Source organism: Canis lupus, chromosome 20, assembly GCF_003254725.2.
Source record: "Canis lupus dingo isolate Sandy chromosome 20, ASM325472v2, whole genome shotgun sequence".
Lineage (NCBI taxonomy): Eukaryota > Metazoa > Chordata > Mammalia > Carnivora > Canidae > Canis > Canis lupus.
In genome coordinates this window covers 8,317,014-8,333,476 of record NC_064262.1, presented here as the reverse complement: position 1 = coordinate 8,333,476, position 16,463 = coordinate 8,317,014, and the positions used below count along the sequence as shown (strand labels likewise).

Genomic DNA, 16,463 nt, shown 5'->3' with positions numbered 1-16,463 from the left:
CTGTGTCTTTGTGTCTGTGTGCCACCTCTCCATCTCTTACCTCTGCTTTATTCTTTGTGTGTGTGTGTGTGGGGGGGGTCTTCATTATTTCTTATTATGAAAGGGTTTTCTTTGTGGGTGGAGAGTCTGGGTCTACCAGCAGAAAGGAATCGGGAGTCCTTCCTCAGTAGGCTTTAGGTAGAAAAAAGTCCCACAGAAGGATTCTGATTGGCCAGCTTGGGTCATGTGCTCAAACCTGGCCAATTAACATGTCAGAGGAATGTGATACAGTGACTGATCAGCCTTGGTCATGTGCTCTCATCAATGGCTAGGGTGGATGGGGGCAAGTTCAGCTCTGTTCATAGGGCTTTCACTCTTCTTCCAGACAAAGCAAAAAGAATCAATATTTGATTCTTCATTATTTTTCCTGAGGCTTGGGATACCTGTAAGATTCTTGATTTCAGAAAGAGTGCTTTTTTTCCCCTTCTTTTAAGTAGGCTCCATGCCCAACAGAGAGCCCAACATGGAGCTTGAACTCACAATCCTGAGATCAAGACCTAAGCTGAGATCAAATGTCCGACACTTAACTGACTGAGCCATCCAGGCATCCTAATTTTAGAAAGAATCTTCCTTCCTTCCTTCCTTCCTCCCTCCCTCCCTCCCTCCCTTTTTTAATATTTTATTTATTTATTTGACAGAGAGAGGGAGCAAGAGCACAAGCAGTGGGAAGGGCATAGGGAGAGGGAGAAGCAGACTCCCCGTCGAGCAGAGAGAGGCCAAGTCAGGGCTCGATCCCAGGACTCTGAGATCAAGACCTGAGCCAAAGGCAGACACTTAACTGACTGAGCCACCCAAGCATCCCTCAGAAAGAATTCTTGTCTCTGCTTTCACCAAGGTGTGTGGTTCTGTGGCTGCTGTGGAAGAGCGGCTCAGAGGTCAGGAGACGTTGCTTCCTTCGAGTGGGCTTTCTGAGGGCACAAGCTCTTCCTCCAACACCCCAGAAGAAACAGATGATGTGGACAATTCCAGCCTTGATGCCTCCTACTCCATGAGGGTAGCACCCGGGGCTGGAGCCGCTGCCTCATTCCTGCCCACAGAGGATGGAGAAGGCAGGCTGCAGGTCTGTGGGGGAATGCAGGCCGATTCCTCCTCTGTGGCCTGCGCAGGTCCGGAGCCTCCCCAGGATGGTAAGTGTATGGAGATCTGAGTGCTTATGCAAGCTCATTCATGTGTCTCTAACTCAGCCCATCATTTTATTCCTTCTGTTGCTCTCATTTATGTATTCTTTGATTATTCAGCCATTCATCTACCAGCAGACTGTGCAAAAAGAAGCCTCAGAAGGGGGTCACCCTTGATACCTCCCTCTCTCTCTGGCCCCTTATGTCCAGTCCACCACCTAGTCTTATTCCCTGGCCTACATATCTCTCAGCTCCATCTGCTTCTCTGCATTGCCTCAAACACCACCCCCACCCCCCGCCCCTTGGCTTAGCTTCTGTCCTCTTGCTGGATGACCACACAGCCTTCCTGTGTCCGTCTGTCCTCCTGATCCATTCTGTCTCCTTACCGTAGACTTTCTGCAGGGACCAGCCAGATTGGGTTTTATTTATGTTATTTTGTTTTGTTTTCTTAGTGGTTTTTATTTTTATTTTTTAATTTTAATTTTTAAAAAGATTTTATTTATTCATGAGAGACGCAGAGAGAGAGGCAGAGACACAGGCAGAAGGAGAAGGAGGCTCCAAGCAGGGAGCCTATTATGGGACTCGATCCCAGGACCCCGGGATCATGCCCTGGGCTGAAGGCGGCACTAAACTGCTGAGCCACCCGGGCTGCCCCTTCACAGTGGTTTTTAAAAATAACTCATGCCACCCCTTGTTTAAAGCCCTTGTGTGGCTCCTATCGTGCTTTGGGACCAAGTCAATACCCTTCCTATCTCTGTCTCTCCTATCCAAATATCGCAGGCTTCCTTCTGAAATAAAAATTTAGGAGGCCTTTCCAGTGCAGTGTCCCTCTCCCCTAGTAAATGTGGCTTAATGAATGTCCCAGGCTCTACCACTCCCATTGCTCCTCCTCCCACTGGGAGGAGGGAAAAGAGAGAGAGGGTGTAAGTGTTCACCCCAACCTCTCCCATCCATGGAAGGAGCATGGAAGCCCTCTCCGTCCTGAGAAGTGGAGCCAGGTGTTGGGACTTCACTGCAAAGGCAAAAATAATGAAAACGCTCATTACGCTCAGGGCCTGATTCATAAACCTGATTTAAGTGAGAAACTGACCAAGTCTGACTTTCTAAGAATTGTAATAATAGTAACTATTTCCAGATGCCTTTTGTTCAAGTTCTTTCTCTAAACTTTCTGTTGAACATCAACTACAGAGACTTCGTGGAAAATCGAAATCAATGAGGCCAAAAGGAAACTGATGGAGAATATCCTGTACTACAAAGAAGGGAAACTGGACAGCATTGAGCTTCTTGGCCCCTGATGGCTAGCGTACAGCTTGTCCTCAATTGGAAAGACGAACACCAAATCAAGAAGAAGATCTGAGGCAGAATCATCATCTCCCAGGAAACACCAAATATCAGCTTTCCTGGGCCGGGGAGAGAAGCTTCCATCCTACCAGCATGAGTGAAGGGACCTCAGCTTTTCAAGACACAAAAATCCATGAAGTCATCATCCTTCCTGGGATTTGTCAATCAGAGCTGGTTATCAGGAGACCAAAGCGGAAACCCTGGTCCATGGGCCCAGGATGTGGGCGATTTTGTGGTTTTGGGGTGTGTGTGGTAATATTGTTAGCCAGCTCACACCTCTCAAGATCTAAGGGAGGATGGTCAGTTGTACTTTCCAAAGTTAAATCTCTCTGGGTCATATTTGCCAACGACCATCTGCAAAACTCCACGGCCCAGGTATTGAGTATTACGAATGCCAGACACCTAGCAAAGGGCTCTTCAGGGTTTCCACTTTCTCCAACAGATATCTTGTAACCCAAAGATATTTATTTTTATTTTTTTATTTTTTTTTCCCACAGATATTTATTTAATGCCTACTCAGCACCTTTATCCTCCCACCCCACAAATGCTAATATTTTTAGTGGAGCTTTTATTTTGAGAGTATGTATTATTTATGGGTGAATGAAGAATCAAGAGAGCTAGTTTCATGTCTAGTTCTGTTGCTATTTAAATAGATTAATTTCTGAAACCTTTGTTTCCTTATAAGGAACACCTGTTCATTTTCCTTGTTGGGAGGAACAGGTGAGACGTGGCTACAGAAGTACTTTGTAAATATACTTGTCCTTTTTTATAAAATAAAAAGATGTTAAACACATATTTCTGCCACCTAAGGTTTATGCATTGGGTATTTTTCTGCAAAGTTATGTTGCAAATCTTTTTGTGAAACAAATGATATTTTAAATTCAATGCATCCTGTTTTAAATAATTCTGTAGTGTTTTTTTTTTTTTGTAAAATAAAAATACATTAGTAAAGTCAACAGATATCTTGTAATTAGTTTTGTGTCCAGATAAATTTGTTTGGAGAAAGTGCTCTGTACCTATGATAAGGGCATATTATCGTAGAGTGCCTAAGAGTTGAGTGCTGGTTATAAATGCTGGTGTTATTAGCTGTGTGATCTTGGGTCAAGTCAGGGAGTTACTCTGAGCCTCTGTTTCTTCATCCATGCAATGGGAAGAATAAAAAGTATCTGTTTCATGGATTTGTCAGAGCAAGGGGAAAAATCCTGCCTCATGAAAGCATTCAGTAGTCCCCAAACAAGGTCAGCTTTGTAGTGATGTGTAACAGCTGGGTGGGCTCCAGTCCCAGTGGACAGTAGTCTCTACTGACAACCCTGTTTTAAGCTCTGGTGGCTGTGAGGGTTCAACTAGAATGTGTGTTTCAGGACCTGGCATGCGGTAAGCACCTTACAATTATGAGTAGGTTGCTTTCAGGGCTGTTTTGAGCAATACAGGGCTAGTGCCAGTAGGATACTGGTTATCTAGACATACCTGCATTTCCAGAGTAGAGCTTCAAACATTTGTGGAAAAGTCAATGAACCACTTCTGACAACCTACAGACCTTTCCCCCTTTACAGCAAGCTGTCAGTATGTACATATACATTTCTGTATATGGATTCCAGGGGCTCATGGGCACCATGATGCCTTTCTATCAATCCTTAGGGGGAAGGCCTGACTTTTTTTTTTTAAGTTAATAAATGCACATGACCAAAAAATCCAGTAGTACAAGCAATTGCGTGGTGGAAAGACTTTCCACTGGGATTTTTTTTTTTTTTTTTGGTCTCACTTCTGCCCACAGGCAGCCACTGTTACTAGTTTGAGGGTATGCTTTTCAAGATGATGAAAATTTTATCTTTTCTGCTTAATTTCATTAACCATTGGATTTTCGTTAGAAAGTTTTCATTAGAAAATCAAAACCTCGAGTTAGATTGAGCTGGAATTTCTGGCTTCCGTGTGGATATGTTTTGTCACATCCTTCTTGGCCATTCTTCCAGAATAGTACTTTTGGATTACTTGAATCATTCTGCCTAGTATTCCTTTCTAAGGATGTTCCCTAATATATATGACTAGCTTCCAATGCTGGATTTTGAGGCAGTTTTTCATTCTTACTACTACATACAGTGCTGTCTTCCAAAGAGGTTGTACCAATTTACGTGGAATCAGGTACGGGAATGCATTTCCCCACAGCCTCAGCTACAAAGGATATTATCCCGCTTTTTGATCCCTGACAATTTAATAGGTGAAAATTTATAATTTGACTTGTACTTTTAAGCGAGAGGTGGAACCATTTGTTCTCACACATTAAAGAGCCTTTCGTAATTTGTGTCTGTTCCTGGGTTCATTTATCTTTCCTTTTTTTTTTTTTTTTTTTTTAGGTTTTTAATTACTGGCAACATGTTTCCATTTTAATACTTAATAATGATCGCATTAAGAAAGTTTTTCCACATAGTAAGGACATCAGCCCTTTGTCCTGTGTTGCGAATATTTTTCCAAGTTTGTACTTTGCCTCTGAACTTTGATATTTTTTTGCCCGGCAACAGTTTTCCATTTTTGTGCAGCTTCCCCTACCCCCCCCCCCCCCCGCCCCCTTGTGGCTCCTAACTTCCGACTCTGCCACTTTCTGGGTGTGTCACCGGGTCTCTCTGGGCCACAGTTTCCTGCTCTGCAAACGGGGTCATGATGTCGGTGCGGGTGCGACGAGAGGGTGGGGGCTCGAGCCCGCGTAGCCGGGCGGCGGCGCAGCGCTGAGGGGCGGGAGCGCCCTGAGGGGCCCGGGCCGCGGACGCCGCCCGCCGCCTCACGGAAGGCTGCCGGGGGGGAGCTGCGGCCCCGCCTCGCTTCGCGCTCTTCTGGCCCACGTGAGTGGCTCCGCCCCGCCTCGCTTCCGACCAATGCCTTCAAGCCTCCGGGCCAACAGGCGAGCTCCGTCTTGCTCGGAGTCCCGCCCCCTGCCGATCCGACCAATGGGCGCCCTCCGTTCTGCGCAAGGCCCGCCCCCGCCGCACGCCGGGCAGCGGGCCGCAGGGCTCGTTCCGGGAGGCGGGCGCCGCGGAGGCCGGTGTGGCCGGAGCTCGGGCGGAGGCCGGGCGGGGGCTGCGGGCCGGGGCTGCGGGCCGGGGCCGGGGGCGGGCGGCGGGCGGGCGGCTGGGGCGGGACGTTCGGGCCGTGAGGGCTGCGGGGCCGACGTCTGGGCGGCGGCGGCAGGGGCGGGAGGGGCGGCTGGGCGAGCCGGCGGGTGTCCCGGGGCGGCCGAGCGCGGCGCCGCCGGCTCCTGAGGGGGCGCCTCGGCCCCGAGCCCTCGGGCCCGGGCTGGTCGGCGGGGCCGCGGGAGCAGGGCGGGCTGCGCGCCGGCGCCGGCCCTGCCCTGCGGCCCGCCCTCGGCGTTCCGGGCCCCGAGGCCCGAGCGCCCCGCAGGGGCTGCGGGTCCGGGCGCCATGTGCGGACCCTGAGGCGCCGTGTGGTCTCGTGGAGCGCTCTGGCGTCCCCGAGGGGCTCCGCGCCGCGAGCTGAAGCCAAGCGCTTTGTAATCCCGGAAGCGCTTTGCATCTCGGGGATCGCGGAAGCACGTCGTGGGGCTGGAAAGCAACCCCGCGCCCGTAGGGAGCCTCGGATCGTTGTGACTACGGCGAAGCGCGCTGGGGTCTCGGGAAGCCTGAGCACTGTGATGGGCAGTGGAAGGAAGGGGGAGAGGTCCGTGAGGCCCCCGGCCCTGACCTCCTGGCTCGCCCTGCCCCGGGGGTCCCGGGGTGGCGGGGGTGCGGAGGGGAGAGGTGGGAGCCCAGGCCCCCTCTTTCCCTCGCAGGTGCCCATGGCGTCGGAGCGGCGCAAGGTCAAGTACCACTGGAGCGGCGCCTCGGAAGGCTGTCCCCGCAAGCGCAGCTGCCTCCGGGAGCCCCGTGATGTGGCCCCCTCCAGCCGGCCGGCTCCGAGCTCTGCGTCGCGGGCCGGAGGGACCAGCAGCCCCAAGCGCCTGAGAGCCCAGAAGGAGGACGATGTGGCCTGCACGCCGAGGTTGCCCTGGGGCTCGTCCTGCCGCAGAAATTCCTCCTCCTCCTCCTCGTCCTCCTCGCATTCCTCCGGCCCAGGTGTGGGCGGGGCTGCCGCCCGAGGCTGCCTGATTCGGAGTACCCGGGGATTCCTGTCGTCTGGGGGATCCCCTCTTCGCCCTGCCAGCCCCTCTCCACAAGAAATGGCTTCTCTAGAGGAGGAAGCCTGCAGCCTTAAGGTAGGTGGCTGCGACGCCCTGGACGCGGTGAGGCCCCTTCCACGTGGCTTGAGGCGTTGCTGGAAGGAGGTGAAAACGGGTCGTGTCCTTCAAGATCTCTGGGGTCTTCCCAGAGGTCTGCGTGAGGCAAAGCGGGGAGCCCAAGGCCGGGGGCGGGGGGTCGTTGAGGGGCGGGGGCGGCCCGCAGTGCCAGAGACAGATAGTTCTCAAACTTGGCACCACTTTAAGACGACTTGGAAAGCTTTAAAATACTTGTGCCTGCTTCTCATTCTGACTTCATTGGGCTGGGGTGTGGTCTGGGTTTCCAGAGTTTTAAATGTTCCTCAGGTAATTGTATGCTGCAGCCGGATTGGAAGGGTCACAGCCCTACAAGGTGCATTGCGTGCCCAGAAGACACGTTTATTTATTTCAGTTGTGAATTTAAGGAGTTGTGCCCTTGTTCTTAGAACTTCTCTGAGTCACAGAACTGAGAACAAGAATTTGGGTTCTTGGTGTCGCTTTTCAGTAAAGTTGTGGTGTCTAGCACCTTGGGGTTTTGCTTGGTGGGTAGAGTTTGTTTTGGAGCTTAAACATTTAATTCCATGCAGGAGGGTTTCTCAGGAGGAGGTACATTTCGTCCACTCTTTTGGTTTATATTAACTTAAAAGAGGATACAATTTTCCCAGGGTTGTTTTTTTTTTTTTTTTCCCTTTTTTGGTGAGGGCAGGTTGAATGATGTGAGTCTGTGAGAAGTAGAAGCTAATGTAATTCATCTCTTATAGGCGGCCATTTCTCCGGTGAGAGGTTGAGTACTGGCTAACGTCGCCAGCTGTAGTGTGAGCTTCATCCACTTTCAGTCAGGTGTTTTGTTTTGTTTTATAAAGATGTTATTTATTTATTCCTGAGAGACCCAGGCAGAGGGAGAAGCAGGCTCCCTGTGAGAAGCCTGATGCAGGACTTGACCCCAGGACCCCGGGTCATGACCTGAGGCAAAGGCAGACGCCCAACTGCTGAGCCACCCAGGCGCCCCTCAGGTTTTGAACAAATATTTGTTGAGGGCCTAGATCATCCCAGGAGTGTTCTCCTTGCTTGGGATTCTGTCCGAACAAAACATATCACCGCCCTCTTAGTTTGCATTCTGGATCTGGAGCTCTAGGCCGTAAGAGGTGAAGAGTTCTGTACCTGGACCGGTGCTAGAAAAGTCTTAGTTGGATGAGAGGAGCTGCCTTCACATAAAGGGATCTTACAAAAGCAAGGAAAAAATGCCCTAAGGAACATGGGTTTGTTGAGTGGTTAGATTATGTGGAGCTGAGAAACGAGGCTGTCATTGGCTGTCTATCCTGGGGAGCTCTCAGGTGTAGTGCTCACAGAACTCTTGTATGGCACATGGATTTTTTTTTTTTTTTAATGGTCACTTCAAAAGCTTGGTCTTTGGCATGAGAATACATATTGAATATGACTAGAATGTAGGTCAAAGTAAATATGGGGCTTTGCCCATACAATTTAATCTTTTCATTAATTCTTGATACACTTTCTATTTGATTTGGGCGCCGCATTGAAATAATATGGATTGCTTACGTTCGACTTCAGTGACAGTTAGAGATAGGATAAAGCCCTTTTTTTTTTTTTTTAAAGATTTTATTTATTCATGAGAGACACAGGCAGAGGGAGAAGCAGGCTCCTCGCAGAGAGCCCGATGCAGGACTCGATCCCGGGACTCCAGGATCACACCCTGGGCTGAAGGCAGACACTCAACCGCTGAGCCACCCAGGGATCCCCAAGGATAAAGCCTTTCAAGAAGGGCAGGAATCTTTGCTTAGTGTTTCAGGTGTGCTGCATCCCTGGCTCAGGCTGTCTTGCAGACCAGGAACCCAGATTTGAAGATAGAGCCTTTAACCCGGGTGGGTCGAATGCTATCATGGACCCATCTTTATCTTATTTAGGCCTAAAGGGCCTTGTTTTGCCTAAATTAAATTAGTGGTTAAGCATAGAACAATGAGTAGTTCAGTCCTGTCTCAGAAGTTGTGGGGTTAGTGCCTTGCTTTGAGTGAGTGAGCTCCTGAGAGTTACTGAGTGGCAGGTACTCCCTTAGATTGTAGAACTATGAGATGGCTTCTAAGTAGCACACATTCTGGTGGGAAGGCTTGAGAAGTCACAAGACTGCCTCATGATGTGGTGTATGGAGCTTAAGAGTCCAGGATGGAGGCTGGAGAGGTTGGTAGGGTACCGATTGCAACAGGGCTTTAGTAGCCAAGAGAACTTGAATTTTATTCTAAGCCATTAGAGAGTTATATAGAATTCCGTAACAGGGAGGCAGATGTGCATTTTTGAAAGATCACTCATGTTGAGTGAGGATAGACTATGGGGATGTTGATATTATTAATCCTAATTGTCACTCTTAGCACTGCTAAGGGCTCTCCCTGTAGTGTTTGTTAATTTGAAAACAAGGCACAGTACCTGACTCATCTTGATGAATTACAAAATGCCTTTCTTATCTTCCTCTTAGTCTGCACCTCTTCTGCGCTCTGCAGTCACATCTAACTCGTTTTTCTAGTAAATCCTGGGTCCTTTCAGCAAGCACAGCCCACTGGCACTCACAAAAATGTTATGTTCTCCCCCTCGGTCCTTCTAAGGTCTCCTCACTCCTATTTTTTACCTGCCTATCCACCTGTTCTGCATTTGCTCTGTAAACTTTGAGAGATACACTCTTGGCTTTGTGTGTAGGTTCCCCATTATCTATCTCCTTCCCGGCTTGAGCACAGTGGTCTTGGCCAGATCACAGAATAGTGAGAGGGGAATGTTCTGCCTTTGATAACAGTGCCACAGACTGGGTAGCTTATAAATAATAGAAATTTATATCTTGAGGTGTCTGGGTGGCTCACTTGGTTCAGTGTCTGCCTTTGGGCAGCCCAGGTGGCTCAGTGGTTTAGCGCCGCATTCAGCCCAGGGCATGGTCCTGGAGACCCAGGGATCAAGTCCCACATCGAGGTCCCTGCATGGAGCCTGCTTCTCCCTCTTCCTGTGTCTCTGCCTCTCTCTCTCTGTGTCTCTCATGAATGGATAAATAAAATCTTTAATTTTTTAAAAATTTATTTATGATAGTCATACAGAGAGAGAGAGAGGCAGAGACACAGGCAGAGGGAGAAGCAGGCTCCATGCACCGGGAGCCTGACGTGGGACTCGATCCCGGGTCTCCAGGATCGCGCCCTGGGCCAAAGGCAGGCGCCAAACCGCTGCACCACCCAGGGATCCCCAAATAAAATCTTAAAAAAAAAAAAAAAAAGTGTGTGCCTCCGACTCAGGTCATGATCTTACGGTCCTGAGATGGCTCTCTGCTCAGCGGGGAGCTTGCTTCTCACTTTCCCTCTGCCTGCCACTCCCCATGCTTGTGTGCTTGTATGTGTGTTCTCTCTCTCTCTCTGTGTCAAAATTTTTTTTTTTTCTTTTTAAGTTTCTTATAGTTTTGAAGGCTAGAAGTCTGAGATCAGGGGGCTAGCATGGTCAAGTGAGGGGCCTTTTCTGGCTTGTAGATTTCTCCTTCTGTCCTCATATGGCAGAGGGGTACAGAGGAGCTCTCTTGGGGACTCTTTTTTTTTTTTTTTTAAGACTATTTATTTGAGAGGGAGCAAGAGAGCACAGCGGGGGGGTGGGAGAGGGAGAGGGAGAAGCAGGCTCCCTGCTAAGCAAAGCCCCCCCCCCCCCCCCAGGATGGGGCTCTATCCCAGGACCCTGGGATCATGACCCGAGCTAAAGGCAGAGGCTTAATGGATTGAGCCACCCAGGTGCCCCTCTCTTGGAGACTCTTAGATAAGAGCGCTAATCCCATTCATGATGTCTCCACTTTCATGACCTAATCACTTTCCAAAGGAGCCACCTAATATCATCACTTGGGGGTTAGATTTCAACATACGAATTTTGGGGGAACATATTCAGACCATAGCTAGACTGGGCCATTTGGATTTACTAGAGATTCCTGCTGGCCAGCTTCTTACTGTTTGTTCTTTGTTTCCTCTAGGATAGTTAAGTTTTCTCAGATTCTAATGGTAACTGATGGCCTTTAGAGAATAATTAAATTTGTCTGTTGTGAGCACCTTCACCTACCTTATATTATTAGTCCTTAGTATGACCTTTCTACATTTCTACATTCACTTCAGGGAAGGAAGACTGGAAGGGAAAATTTAAGCATTTGTGATGTGATAGACTTTGATCAAATATGATTCTCAGTGTTTGACCCATAAGAGGGTCATATAATCCAGAGATGTGAAACAGGTGGTATTATCTTTACATGTCATTTAACAAACATTTACATATCAGTTAACAAATATTTGAGCACCTACTATGTGTCGGCACTGGAAAAGGAGATTCAGAAATGTTAAGTAACTTGACCAAGGCCATACATCTTGTATGGGGCAAAGCTGTGATATCCCAGATTGGTGGGATGTCAGAGCCTGCATTCTTGCTGCTGCAGCCCTCTGAGCACCTGCTCTGTCCAGGCCTAGTGTTGTAAGGGATGGGGAGATGAAGAGGGCAAGATCCTCCCCTTGAAAAGCTCTCTGCAGGGTGACATAGCCCTGACACAAGAAGCCATTGTGTATCTTGGCTCTCAAATGACAAAGCTTTCATGTATGATCCTGGTTCCTGCGTCTTCACCCAGCAGATGTCCAGTGCTGTGGTGGAAGTCTGTGCTAGGAGGTAGAGGTACAAAGAAAAGTCCTTCATTATGGAGCAGTGTGTGGAATGTTGTAACGGGCATTTGAAGTACCAATGGTCAGAGGAAGGAGTGACTAACATTGAGAAAGTCCTCACAGAAGAGGTGCCATTAGAGTTTCTGATGGACAAGGAGGAGGAGAGGACATTTCAGGCAGTGTAACAACATGTGTTCAGAATGTGTCAGGAAATGCTGCTTGTCTGAAGCACTAGAGCTACAACTTTCCTGAAGGTCCTCACTTCCTTTTTCTCCAGTGCCTTTCTTTATTCCTGGGCACCTGGGTATATGGACAAAGGTGGGAGGTGATGCTGGAAAAGAAGCTTGGGGTCCAGCCTGTGAATGGCTTCTGATGTCATACTCAGGAGTTGGGGATGTTTTCTGTGGGCAAATGCAGAAGTGCTGAAGGGTTTTAAGCAGAGGTGTGATGTTGCCAGATTTGAGAACTTCTCTGGCACACTGGAGAAAGGATAGGAGGGAGTAGGCAGGGAGCTGGGTACGAACCATTGAAATCGTGCAGGCTGGCGGTGTCAAGGGCTGGAACAGCATCTCCACTCAATCTTTCCTTCCTCCCTTCAGACATGCATAATTCACCAACCAGTACTGCCAGGAAAAATGCCATCTCTCCTATTTGAAGCCAGGTGGTTTGTCTCTTCTCTTGAACTTAATGTCTAATCTTTACCTTGATAGCCTCCTATCCACTTCTGAAAATCTTGGGTGGCCTGGATCCATTTCAGGTCCTTGTGGTCTTTGACATCATAGCCTTTGCTACTTTCTCGATTTTCGTATTTTTGCTATTCTCCGTTGGTTTCCAGGATATTAGGGGGGAGCTTGAATTTGCCTCTTGGTCCTGCCACTTAGACGCCATGTACAAGAGGGATAACAGCCATGGCAGCTTGGTGAATTGTAAGGCCACGTAAGGTATGTTACTGTAATTCTAACCCCCTTTTTCTCCCACGAGTACAGGCCTGGTCTTCTCTACCAGGGTTGGCAAACCGGTGGCTGAATATGGCCCACTAAGTCCTCAAAGTATTCAGTATTTTAGAGATTTCACATTAAAAATATATGCCTCCAGTCCACACCTCTACTCTGAACTGGAAATTTGACCCTCTTCTATTCCCTTTTCCTGTGTTATTTTTCTCTCTGGTACTTTTCACTCTCTAACATATATTGCCTTTTTTCTGGTTTTCCTTTCCCACCACCACCTAGAATATAAGATCCAGTAAGCAGGTATTTTTTTATGTTCCATTGAATGCAAACCTCACAGATTCAGAACAGTGCCTACTGGCATGTAGTAAGTGCTCAACAAAAAATTGCCAGCTAGATGAAAAAACGAATTAAATTTGAGATTTCTTGTTTTGTTTGAAAAGCTGCAATTTGTAACCCTGGGTCTGTACTTCCAAGTGGCAGCAATTGGTTTGAAGTGAGGAGCTGTGACTTTCAGAAGGTACAGGGGTTCCTCTGTTTGTTGTCAACCTTGTCTTTCCATGTTGGCCTCTACCTGGTGCAGGGGTAGGAGGGCAAAGAGAAAAGAAAAAAAAAAAAAACAAACGGAGGGCAAAGAGAGGGGTAGCTGGTCCCACAGGCAGAGAGGTGGAGACATCAAAGAAGGGGTTCGGGGCCTTAAAGGATGAATATGAGTTACCAAGTGTAAAATGAGATTGAGGTAGGGGTATCACAAGCAAAGGGAATTAGATTTGCCCATGATGGTATGATGGGGATTCCTGAGGATGGTGGGTGGTTGGTAGAAGCCAGAGAAGTGGGCAGCAGAGAAGCCTGCTGGGAAGTTGTGGCTGTGTCCTATAGGGCATGCCTATGGAACCTCCTGGTTTATTTTTAATATATATATTTTTAAATATTTTATTTATTATTTTTTAAAAATTTATTCATGAGAGGCACAGAGAGAGAGAGGCAGAGACACAGGCAAAGGGAGAAGCAGGCTCCATGCAGGGAGCCAGGTGTGGGACTAAATCCCTGATCTTCAGGATCACACCCTGAGCTAAAGGCGGTGCTAAACTGCTGGGCCACTGGGGCTGCCCATATTTTTAATATTTATTCGATTTTCTTAATAAGGAAAGGTATTTAAAAAAAAAAAAAAAAAGGCTTCTAATCTCCTTTCCCAGATAGTCCCTACAGACATTTTAAAAAAATGTCCACTGTGTTAGAAAATTGAGAGAGGGTCAAAATGAAGGTAAAAGACACCTTTCCTGTCCCCATCTCATCAAAGTTAGCAGATGCCAACAATTTGAGTACTTCTAGTAAGAAAAATACCATGCCATACTGCTGTCTAGATTTATAGATTTCAAAAGGCTTTTTTAAAAACAAAGATAATATGTATTTCTTGGAAAAAACTCAATTAAGAGAAGTATATAAAGTAAGAGTGTAAGCCTCTGTGTAACCACTTCCTTATTGATGGACATCTCTTGGAGTAGACTACTTTTCCTTGGTAGAGAAAAATGATCAGCAAGCTTAGTGTGGAGTTCTTTCTCTGTATATTTAATATACAGAGAGGGATTTAATACAAATGAATTAGAAGTGCAAGTTGTAGGGACTGTAGAAGATTTGGGGATAATGGTCAATATAGGTCAGAGCTGGGGAGGTTTGGACTTGACTGTCTTGGAGATGATCCTAGGGGTAGATTGGTGGATCAGTTTTACCCAGGCTGGGATTAGATTGGATCTGAGTTTCACAGGAAATTTAACATTGAGAACAAATAGTCTAGTTCCTGGGATGAGTAAGTGCTGAGAGGAAGGAAAGCATGGGCTGAGACTTCACCTGTGTTTCTGAGGAGATTTGGAGTTGGGGTAGTTATGGTCTCTGGACTGACCCTGGTGCATTCTCTGGGACACCAGACACCTTCTAGCACTGAGGTTTTGATTTGGGGGAAGGGGTTTGCAGAGAACTTCGGTAAGGCCTGCACTCTGCCCCTCAGGACTTGGGAGGTTAGAGTCTGCTCCTCCCTGGACTTTTGGGTCTCCTTGACTCTTAGACGTGGGATTGAGTTAGCTGGTTTCTAGAGACCCTTCCAGTGCTGAAATTTTGAGCTGCTCTTTTGCCCAGGTGTGTTCTCATGTGTGTGGTAGTCCCTGGCCTCAAGGAGCTTACAGTCTAGTGTTGTTAGAATGTTTATCTCTGGGACGCCTGGGTGGCTCAGCAGTTGAGCGTCTGCCTTCGGCTCTGGGCGTGATCCCACGGTCCTGGGATCGAGTCCCACATCAGGCTCCCTGCATGGAGCCTGCTTCTCCCTCTGCCTATGTCTCTCCCTGCCTCTCTCTCTTTCTGTGTCTCTCATGAATAAATAAATAAAATCTTTAAAAAAAAAAAAAAGAATGTTTATCTCTCTGCCATTCTTGCTCGTTGCAGTATGAGGGTATCACCTGAGAAGCATGAGAAAGTAAATAATATGAAATGGCAGCAATTCAGGCCCTTTTACGTGGCACTTCTCAGTGGGGTGGGTCAGCAACCTTTGGGAGAGAATCTGTGTCTTGGCCATGGTCACTTTCCCTGTGATTGGTGCAGCCACTACTGATTTATAATTTGCTGAGTGCTTTCTATACGTAGTTGCCCTTTGGATAGCTGTGTTATGATCTCTGATTTTTTTTTTTTTCCTTCCAGGTTGATTCAAAAGATAGTTCCCGTAACTCCATGAACTCTGAATTTGCAGCTGAAGCAGAGGGTCAGAATGATACAAATGAGGAGCCAAACAAGGTGCAGAAAAGGAAGAGAGATAGATTTCGAGACCAAGGCTCTACAGTCATTTACCTAAAGGCTATCCAGGGCATCCTGGGGAAGTCAATGCCAAAAAGGAAGGGAGAGGCTGCCACGAGGGCAACAACAAGCACAGGAGAGCGTCCCATCCGTGGAGAAGGGCCAGGCAGGAGTGTCACCGTATCTCCTCAGAAGGGGAAAGAGTCAGCCCCAGAGGTGAGAGCTGAGGACGAAAAGGCTGTGCCTGAGAGGAGCAGCTTCTGTGACAGGAGAGTGGTAATAGACCCTCAGGAGAAGCCTAGTGAGGAGACACCTGGTGACCGAAGGACAGTCATTGACAAGCCCTCTCCAGCCCTGGAGTTTCTGGATGACTCTGACTCTCATTTAGAAAGCCACAAGGTGAGTTGGATTTATACCAAGTGTGGGGTTTTTAGTTCTCTTGATGTATATGTATTTGGTCTTTCTAGTTCAATCCCAAGTGTTACTCATTAAAAGCAGCACTGTATTTATCAAGGACTCCAAGGCAAACTGATGGTTTTCTTCTAAAAGACCTTTCAGAGTTACAAAGAAATCTCAGTTCAGCACTTTTTTTTTTTTTAATTTAGAATTTCCGTGTTTGTTGGGAGATGCATTGGCCTGTGCTCACAGAGGCCAAATAACAGTGGCTTGGGGAGGAGGGCTCCCCAGTGTCAGGGACCCTAACGCTATACTGGATGCTCTGCCGCCTCCACACAGTCACCATCCGTGGTCTGAGTGGCTACTGTGCTAGGACCCAGAGTACATTATGTTGATGTTCCAGCCAGCAGGAAGGAGAAAAGAGAAGGGGACAGTACATTCTCTTCCGTTGAAGAACCTACCTCAGAAGTTGTCCACATCCTTTCTGCTTTTAGCCCTTGACAAGAATCTAGAAACCTGGCCAATACCTAGCTTCAAGGGAGTCTGGAGCATTAACTTTCATCTGGGGGCCTTATGCCCAGATCACTTTGATTGCTCTTGAAGGAAAGAATGGTACTGGAGGGAAACTAGCAGTTTTTAACTTAGTTTCTAACTGGGGTGGCAGGCGGGTAGCATTCCTCTGTCGTACCCATCTCTGCTTATCTTTACTTATGGCTCTTTAGTGGTAGCTCCTTGAATGTCTTTAGCTCTTTCTTCTAGTACCTACCTCCATATTTCTTTCTTTCTTTCTTTCTTTCTTTCTTTCTTTCTTTCTTTCTTTCTTTCTTTCTTTCTTTCTTTCTTTCTTTCTTTCTTTCTTTCTTTCTTTCTTTCTTCTTTCTTTCTTTCTTTCTTTTCTTTCTTTTCTTTCTTTTCTTTCTTTCTTTCTTTTCTTTCTTTTCTTTCTTTTCTTTCTTTTCTTTCTTTTCTTTCTTTT

At 47.5% G+C, this 16,463-nt stretch overlaps 2 protein-coding genes across 7 annotated transcripts in view; both read left to right on the top strand.

Moving 5' to 3' along the window:
- The window catches only part of IRAK2 (interleukin 1 receptor associated kinase 2), a 62,896-nt gene extending 59,442 nt beyond the window's left edge, over nt 1–3,454 (top strand). For all 3 annotated transcript variants that reach the window (XM_025449988.3, XM_025449987.3, XM_025449979.3), the window contains 2 exons: nt 875–1,166; nt 2,346–3,454. In XM_025449988.3, coding sequence (XP_025305773.1) covers nt 875–1,166; nt 2,346–2,452 — 399 coding nt within the window. In that variant the 3' untranslated portion in view covers nt 2,453–3,454. The remainder of the gene's footprint in view (nt 1–874; nt 1,167–2,345) is intronic.
- Nucleotides 3,455–5,802: 2,348 nt separating this feature from the next.
- The window catches only part of TATDN2 (TatD DNase domain containing 2), a 29,481-nt gene continuing 18,820 nt past the window's right edge, over nt 5,803–16,463 (top strand). Inside the window, exons 1-3 of one of the 4 annotated variants that reach the window (XR_003138047.3) lie at nt 5,803–6,164; nt 6,277–6,699; nt 14,999–15,490. Coding sequence is in view for 3 of the 4 variants with exons in the window: in XM_025449964.3 (XP_025305749.1) it covers nt 6,283–6,699; nt 14,999–15,490 (909 nt within the window). In the remaining variant the exon portion in view is untranslated. Of the gene's footprint in view, nt 6,165–6,276; nt 6,700–12,205; nt 12,305–14,998; nt 15,491–16,463 lie in introns of those variants that run through there. The other 3 variants (XM_025449964.3, XM_025449960.3, XM_049098571.1) reach the window with 3 other exon arrangements.